Source organism: Amphiura filiformis, chromosome 10, assembly GCF_039555335.1.
Source record: "Amphiura filiformis chromosome 10, Afil_fr2py, whole genome shotgun sequence".
NCBI classification, from domain to species: domain Eukaryota; kingdom Metazoa; phylum Echinodermata; class Ophiuroidea; order Amphilepidida; family Amphiuridae; genus Amphiura; species Amphiura filiformis.
The window spans coordinates 26,230,337-26,239,998 of NC_092637.1; the positions used below are offsets into that span (position 1 = coordinate 26,230,337).

At 34.2% G+C, this 9,662-nt stretch overlaps 1 protein-coding gene across 1 annotated transcript in view; it reads right to left on the bottom strand.

Moving 5' to 3' along the window:
• The window catches only part of LOC140161768 (uncharacterized), a 113,530-nt gene extending 109,505 nt beyond the window's left edge, over positions 1-4,025 (bottom strand). Inside the window, 1 exon segment of the mRNA XM_072185066.1 lies at positions 3,284-4,025. Coding sequence (XP_072041167.1) covers positions 3,284-3,579 — 296 coding nt within the window. The 5' untranslated portion in view covers positions 3,580-4,025.
• Between the last annotated feature and the right edge of the window lie 5,637 nt (positions 4,026-9,662).

A 9,662-nucleotide genomic window follows, 5' to 3' on the forward strand; every position in this document is an offset into this window, starting at 1 on the left:
TAATTTCGTTCTGGTATACCAGAATGAAATTCAAATTTGACGATCATTTGCTAAACGAATAAATCTGCATGAACTTTTTGGTACATAAACATAGCCAGAGGTTTCCAGTGGTATAAAAATCTCAACTTTTTCTAAGAAAGTGGGGGGGATGAAGCTGTGGATCACGGAATGCCCTTTTAATATAAACTGTCATAATTATCCCAACGATTTTTTTTATCCTTAAAATGAAAACAAAATGATGATTAATGATAAAAAAAAAATTGGGTAAACTCTGCTTGGAATACAAAGTAAGAGTAACAGAATAGAGTTAATTGAAAGATATCAAGAAAGCCGCAACCGCTATTATTCGTGAAAATGAAAATAATAAATAATAACCATTAGCCTTTACCTGGTGCTGCCTCAATTTGAAAATCATGTTAGTCGAAATTAAACCAAATTCAAAATTAAACATAAAAGGCGGAGGGAGTCTGTTTTTAACATGTGTTTAATAGGCCACATTAAATTAAAAATTCGTTTCGGGTCCCCACCTTTCTAGAAAAGTGAGGAGGAAGGGGAGGAGGGTGTTTCTTCTTCTATTGACAAAATACATCAGTTTTCACGTAATATAGCAGTGTTCAACATCTGCCAGGAAAACAATGCGGCCCTTTTTTTTTTTTTTAATTTAAGATTATCAAGGGGACTAGACACCGTAGTGTTCCACAAAAACATTTGCAAATGATTAATCCTGACTAACACATTTGTTTATCAGCATTAAGATTTTACTAAAATATTAAAATCTAAAACTCAATATGCAATTGAAAAGGACAAAAAATATGGACTGGTCCCAGAAAGTGAGGAGGGAGGTGGACGCGAAAGGAATTATTTTTTTATCCCGGGTTTTTTTATCTGACCGAAAACATCAATTTCAACAAAACATGCATGGTGAATATATACGGTCCACAACTTATAAGTTCCCCCGTAATACTTTTTAGAATAAGTCAAAAAATATTATACGAAATGTAAAAATGTAAAACATTATATAGCCCTATTTGTTTTACACATGTGCACCAATTTATAGCGTCACACGTCATTGCGTTCAGTCACAATGGTTAATTATGTAAGAAAAGAGGCCGTTTTAAAAGTTGCACCTGAGTCCATAGCAGTCAGGTTTTCTTTAAGGCCGTATGTAGACTTTTTATTAGACGTATAATATTTGATGCAACATATCTACGTTATTTAATCTATTGCCATTCTATTTCCAGTAATGTTTAAGTTCTAACGAATGTTTGATGACGTATAATCGATTATCATGATATATTTCTATCACTCAGCTATCGATTTTACGTCATCAAACATTCGTTAGAACTTAAACATTACTGGAAATAGGATAGGACTAGATTAAATAACGACGGTTACATCAAATATTATACGTCTAATACTCGGAGACTGCATACGGCCTAACAAACACATGAATTGACCTGGCCTACTGTATTGTTTGAGAGCTGACTCCTATATGGACTCATATAGCATTAAACAAAGTAAATCAAATTTTCTCCTCAATGTATTAAATCATGAAAACATCGATATAATTAATCATACGGTAATGTCATTAATGCATCATGTATAGCTAATATATGTCACTAAGGCATCATTATATAACTGATGTATTTCATTACATGATAAAGGTGTAGCAATTTAAAATAAGTCAACAAAAATAAAAATAAAATAAAATAAAATAAAACCAAAAAACACCCCGAAATTATAAAATAAAAAGTACCAACTTGAAATCGATTAGCGAGAAAATGACTTTTTTATGACATTTTTATATCATAAATTGCGTTAAAATTGTTTAAACGTTTTACAGAAAATGTGTTTAAAGGTTGGCTTATAAAAAATGTACCTATAATAATATTCAAAAACAGTTTTGAAAATTTCTTGCAAACATTCTAACAAAATGTTATTTACGTAAAAATATTTTACAATAACATTATTTTTGACAACATTTTAAAAATGTTGGTGTAGTTTACTACGAGGACTGTTAAACGTCAAAAATATAGCAAATTTTAATAATTTGTCATAAAATTGTATTATATAGCGAATTTCAACAAAACAAAAATTATTTGATATCAGAATGATATTCTTCGTATTTAGAATGCAATTTGGTGTGTCTGATGTGCTCCCAGGTCCCTCATAAATACTGTGCAAACGTTGCTATCAGGGCATTAGCATTGACTCACATTAAGCATGTTAAGTCAGTCTTAAAAAAAAATTCAAAATAAGAACAGTCGTAATATATAGCCAGAAAATTGGGTAGGCCTATTCTTAAAATGAGCAACAAAATGTTTTCAAATGAGTATACCTGCATGCTCGCCATGCTGCAATGATTTCAAGCATATTAACTAATTTTTTAAAAGCTTACTGTAATTGGTATAGCATTTTAATATTCTTCGAATGGAATATATCTAGCTATAGGCTAATGTAGCAAAATACAACACATTCAAGATGGCGATGTTATAATGTATTTAAAAATGGGGATGAAAAAATATTACCACCTGAGTATTACGTGCTTAGAATTTTTCATTTATACCATTTTTATATTCAAGTAAAAAATTATCTAAAAAGTGCAAGCCTGCTGTCAAACACGAGCTATTTCAGTAAGCGAAGCATTATTAAGATGGCGGCATTATGTTAATGCGTGTTATTTAGGGCAATCATTTTGAACACGTACATAATGTGTAAGCACACAACGTATCTACTGCACCTGTATAATGCGATGAAGACACACGTACGGAGGAAATTGAATCTTGCATTCGTTTCTGCTATCATCAGCATATTATTACCTTGTTTATCTTTTAGTAATACATAGTGTGTCATGTGAGCTATTTATGTTTATACCATAATGCGAAAATATAGCTTGGTTCGTTCGTAATTTATAGCTGATTTGATAGATTTTCTGGTTAAATTACTAAATTTTAAGGCCTTTTGGTGTGTGTTCGTGAGTTGAATTTTAAGAAACATTATCTTAGGTGCAAAGTATCGTTAGATAGCTACAGGCGGTCTATATTTATTTTCTGAAATTGTACAAAAATGGACGCTAAATGGATATTTTTATTCCAAAAAGAGGTATAATTCTATTTTCAATTACGTTGTTTAACGTGTGGCTATTTTTTTCTTATTTTGTTTCATGTTTACATAGCAAACGTTATCAGATAAATATGCAACATGTTTCAAAATAATGCTGTCACAAGGTAAAATATTTGTAACATTAATTTAAAATAATATTTTTAGCTCTTTTATTCCTTACCTAACACGACTTTCCTCTCGTTCTTGTATACCACGAGCACGATTCAAAACCGACATAATATGCGCTCTTTCTTCATCAGTCAGGTGGCTCAAATCAGCGTCAGGTGGTTCCTGTGGAACATTGGGGTGGGAACCCACCGGAGTGGTTGGCAATCCCACTCCACTACCACCACCAAAAGACCCCCTCGATGTTTGACTTGACGGGGTTCTAGCATGATGAAGCATAGAACTAGCGGCCGATTCCGAAGCAGAATCATCGGTAGTAAAACTACTCCCTTCGCTACTAGTATTGCCCATGATGTTATATATACCGGATAGGAAATTCATCCAGATATCTGCGTATCTTTCCCGCCACAAAAGCAGCCGGTGGTATTCTTACAAATAAAACCATCCAGGCTTCTCTCTTCTTCTTTTTATTTTTCACCATCAGCTAAACCGTCATATAAACCATCATGGCTTCATATCTTCCCTATATCGCATTTTTTTTTCTGCAGACGGGTGGGATTATACATGATAAAGTCGGCCATGGGCCTCTCCGACGGTCGCTGCTTAAGCGAAGCTACCCAGCTCGTCTCAAACTCTACGAGAAGGAAAAAACAGCAAGATTATTTACATAATTGTGCGCATGCGTGGTACATTAAAAGAAGAGAATCCATTTTCAAAAACAAGTGATGATGAAATTCAGCAACACACGATAACCTGTTTATTTCCCAACATAGATACATTGCTTAATATCCACGATTATATTATTCGTAAATATCGTACTAAAACACCAAATTACTATTTCCACTCGCTGATAAAAAAATGCAAAATTTAAAATCGTGTATGAGTATGATCCAGGAAAACCTTACGGCCGCATGTGATGAAAATGAAATAAGCAGTGCATGCTTTCGTCAAATTGTAGTATCAGAAATACTATACGAGTCAGACTGAGTCATTTTAAATGAGATGGTTTCGATCAAGCGAAACCTATCATTTGCGACAGGTTATTATAGTGTTCCAATATGCATGTACATTAAGCCGTAGTACACATTGATTAATTGACTTATATATAGATAGACACTGACTTCACTTTTATGTAATAATTTCAGCCTTGTTATTAATTTAATTGAAATATTAATTTTGAAAATTTACTTAAATATGTTATTTTTGACAGGTCATTGCGTTCCATTACTTGGCGCATGAGCCCTGTTGCTTTAATATTGTCATTGTTTATAAATTATGCATTATTTGATTATTTACTTACGCTATTAATTTTTAACCAAATCTATCACTCTGAATAAAACACCAAAAAAACCTAGTTTGCTGAGGCGAGGGATATGTTCTAATGTAATTAAGTATTAACTGAGTATTAAACAATGAAAAATTGTTTTCAAAGATTAAATACAACATTAGCAAGAATGTATAGATTATATAATTATTATTACTATTATTGTTATTGTTATTTTTTTGTTAATATTATTATTATTATTATTATTATTATTATTATTATGATTATTATTATTATTAGTGTTATTATTATTATTATAGTTTTAAGATATGTTAAAAGCCGGGAAAAGCAGTAGATAGCTAACCACGTATGTCATATCAGTATAACCATGTATACTATCAGCAGTAGATAGGTAGATAGCTTTATACCATGTATGCTATCAGCAGTAGATAGCTTTATACCATGCTATCAGCAGTAGATAGCTTTTATACCATGTATGCTATCAGCTTTAGGTAGCTTACCACGCATTCTGTAGTAGATAGCTCATCCATGCACGCTTTCTTGTGTATATAGCTAACCACGTATGCTATCAGCAGCAGATAACCAATGCATTTATTTATTTATTTATTTATTTATTTGTTACGATATGTTAAAAGCAGGAAAAAAGGAACACACTTAAAAATAGGTAATACAGTCAGTTGAAAAATAACCCTATTACCCTCAGACCGAGAAAGCCAAAAAGGACAAGGACACAAAGATTTTGCTAATCATGGATGGCACTCCATCAAGTTGCCTTTTATTGAGCGTTTGAATTTGTTTCAGAATTCACACCAATTACCTTTGATCTCAGCCGAAATAAAATTAACAAAATATATAATATTCTCATAGAGAAAACGTTATTGGACACATTTGGAACACGACAGCCGCCATCGAATTCCCCTTACCCCAGTGACCGCGACTGGAGTAAAGTGTTACACTTTGTACTATTGAAATCAGATCAAAACCTATCCTAGGGTAGACCTACCCCCCTAGAATTAAATTCCCGAGTGTACAACTCTGAAACCGTTGATTAACATAACATATCATGGCTGAGACCCACACAAGGTATATATACTACTGGTGCATACAATACAAGATCTCCGAGGGTGGCTGTCCCCTGGAATTCCACCAACAGGTGTGTAATTGACCTGAAGGTTACAATGGATAAAAGGATTATTGTGACTTACTCGTCTACCTGTGCATGTGTATCATTATAATTTACAAAAAGAATATCTAAAAATCCCAATCTTTAACAATTACTAATGTACTATACTCGAGCAACAACCAAATTTTTGCACATATAACTCTTTTAACATGTACTGATTAATGACAGCTCTCCATTTTCTAGAACTGATATATATATATAATTTATAGAAGGGGAACAATATTATATTGTGACCCTTATCTTTGAATATCTTGTGCTTATTTGAAGATCTCTGAAAGCCTTTCTCTCTGTTACCTATGGCATCTGTGATAAACACATTTGGAACTTACAGGCTGGTTAATTTAAAATAACATTCTGAAAATTTGTACCATTTTGCTTGTACTCCTGATCTATTGAGACTTTCTGCTTATCCAGTATTTCTCTATATTGCAATAACATAATTTATATAACATTTAACGATAATGTCCTCACTACTTTACTTGCAGCTATTTCTGTAAAGGATTCCCTCTTCGCATGTGCTGATTTAAGCCCTTATATCACCTAAGGACAATTATACATAATCATGCTAATGCAACATAATTGACATATCATAATACATTTCCTTTGTTTGTTATTGAGCTGTTAACTTCTCTCTATTCCCTTTACTTCATGAGAGTGAATTATCACTCTTACTTATGTGTTCACTAATATTAGGCATGTCCACTAAAAATTGAAGTACTTTTAAATTGATTCAGACCTAACTTATTGGCTGGGAATTGATGAAAGAAACATTTTGGCGTTTAAATAATCTTAATCGGACGTTTCATTCCAGAGATATGGCCTTTTGAGTGTTACGGTTTTATATAGGGCTGCTAGAACATTTTAAAAAGTTAAAGTCCAAAAAGGATTACTAACAGAAAGTGCAATTTTAAGGTACTTTTTCTTAATGTATTTATTAACTAGCGTTATCTGGAACATTATATTTGCTTATAACAACATGAAAATAAGATCATCCTGAAAATTTAATCGATTTTGTTGACATACAACAAAAAATATAAGACCTCAAAACCCATGGTTTGTTTGGTGAAACCCCAAGCATGATCATAGATGGCCGCCATGGAAAATATCTCCATAGAGGAGATGAACAATAAGTGCATTATTTCAAATGAATGGCGGTAGTCTTAAACATTGTTCAATCTTTTACGGTCAGCACATTTTATCTTCAAAAATTATTATATTTCATCATGGCATAAGTTTGGTAACATTAATCACTGCCAATTTTGAGAAATTTGCTCCAACTCAAAGTTTATCTTTACTACATTGAGCAATACACTGTGTGCATGGAAGCCATGATGGTCCCCGGTTTTATACTCCCTATGAAATGGACATGGTAGTAAGAAGTGCACGGGGAAGTGCATGATTTGAGATGGGCCGCGGTAGGCTTAAACGTTCTTAAATTTCTTAACATCCTACACATTTTGTCTTCATAAATAGTTAAATTTTATGAGTATGTAAGTTTGCTTGTCTGATTCACTCCAAATTTGGAGATAATTGCGTTTGAACACCTGATGCACGGAATGGTGTCACTTCAACCTGTTGTAGTTCTCATCTCATTAAATTTTTCATTAAAAAAGTTGATCTCTTCATGCAGGAAGGTCCTCTCTATTTACTGACCAAACAGGAAAAAGTTTGGTGAATGTTTTCTGGTGGAATCAGGAATTTCTTGAAACACCCTGATATAGGCCTACATTTGGATCAAAACAAGTATGTACGCCATTTAACATGCCTGGGATTTCTTGTATCGATCAGTTTCTCCATAGACAATACGTGTGTGAGTGCACGCACACAGTAAATGAAAAATCGTTCTAGTGGAAACTGTATTGAGAGTGGGCATCCCTACTAATATATACTTTTCATTGCCCCCATACCCTTATTGGGAGTGGTGGGTGGGGAAATTTCTTTCCGATGTTTACTTGATGGAGAGACATTCATAAATGACTCACAAACTCGATCGCGCACTACATGTAGATGTTTACAAAATCGATGTCACCTATTGATCCCCATGCCAACACCACAACACACAGCATGGAGCTAGCATGACCATACCCGGATCGACAAACACAATAGGGATCGTCCATTTCTCGCCATGGGTAAATTTGTTTTCCTTTCGCTTTGCTCGTAAAACATTATTATTAGTGTCAAAAAATGACTATATCCAGGGGTCATGATTGGAAAATTACCCCTGACATGGTTGAAATGACTACATTCAGGGGTGCCGGTTTGAAAATGACCCCGGAACGTGGGTCGAAAATGACTATATTTGGGGTCATTTAAATATGACCCTTTAAGGGGTCAATTTAATATGATGTCAACAACTGAAAATGACCCCGACAGTGGTTGATTTAACTACGAATACGGTTAAATAAAAAGTGACCCCGTAAAAGGGTTGGTATTTTGACCCCGTTGCTTTAAGGGCTGGGGTATGAGCGACCTTGAAGTTCCGGTATCTGGAGAGGGGAAGCAATGAGTTACCTCAAATCACAGCGGCAGGTAGTGACTGGGCTGCCGAGTGCTAATATATATTTATTTTGGAAGGTTCGTGTTTGTTTTAAATTTTGGGGCGTTTTTCCAAAATTTGATATTTTGGTCATATTTCAAAAAGCGACATGCCAAAGACAACTCTTTGGGCACATAGTTTGTTATTGTTATTGCAGTTCTTTTCCACATACCTACGTTAACATTCGATTGGGTGATTTACTAATATTATATATTTTATGACTGCAATTTGGCGTTTTCAATGCGTTTTACACGTATCATGAAATTAACGCAAATATCTAGTCACGCTGCTTTTAGAATTTTTACCTGATCGTCGGCTTTTGCAGGCAACAGAATGCAGATTGGCTCACGATAGATGTCGTATTCCTCTATGTGGTTCACTCATTGATAAAATGAGTTTGCATTCCTTGTAACAACACACACATTGCCGTCTGGAAACCGGGTCTGGTACTGATTTTGGGACAGCCAATAGACTTCAGCGCCGTATCAAATCTCATAAAAACCACACGACTGACGACTATGTGTTTATGTTTCCCGCACGAAAGCTTGTGTCTACATTTATTACTATACTTCTTTGGAAACGTTGACCTTTGACCATTCTTTGTATAACGCCCTGATATGACCTTGATATGTTCGCTTGATTGGGTACGTTATAGCATCCATTTCATTGAGGTGTTAGGACTTGGTCAGTATAATACTTGCAGGGATACAATAGTTTAACATGGTGTGTGAGCATGGTGAAAGACTCATTATTGATTAGGCGCGGACATATTAAAGGCACAGGTCCTTTGCGTGTATAGCAGAAAATTATAATAGAATGTGTGAATAGAATGTTTGGAATTTTGCAACTAAAATACTAACTGCATTCTGCATTATGTATTTATTTATTTATTTAGGCCTATGCCTATTTATTTATTTACTGACTTATTTATTTATTTTATTTATTTGGTATATTAGTTAGTAGGCCTAGTTAGTAATATTCCATGATAGGCCTACGTCGGTTTATTATTGATTGTTGATAACTTGACAACTTGATTGATTGATCGATTGATAGTCATTTCACATTATATTCCTAGTTTATAGGCCAATTTGAATAACATCGTACATTAGATAAATAGACCTATCAGTATTGATTTATTCTATTCAGCAATATCAAGGATTACTATCAAACTTCTCATAGCTTATTGTCAGTTGGCTCAGTGGTAACGCAGTAGGTTTTACAACACCGAGGTCCCGGGTTCGATTCCCACCTCTGCCTATTTTTTGCAAGGCTGAGAAAAATGAAATTTCTGGACTGCAAACATATTTGGCGCGCGATCTGAGCTGGTCCTTTTCTGGTGGCTGTGTCTGTTACAGGCACACTCCCTCTGCATCCAAACCAGGTTCACGCTCATTAGACCTCCCTTAAGTGTGAAGGTATATTAAAGTTAG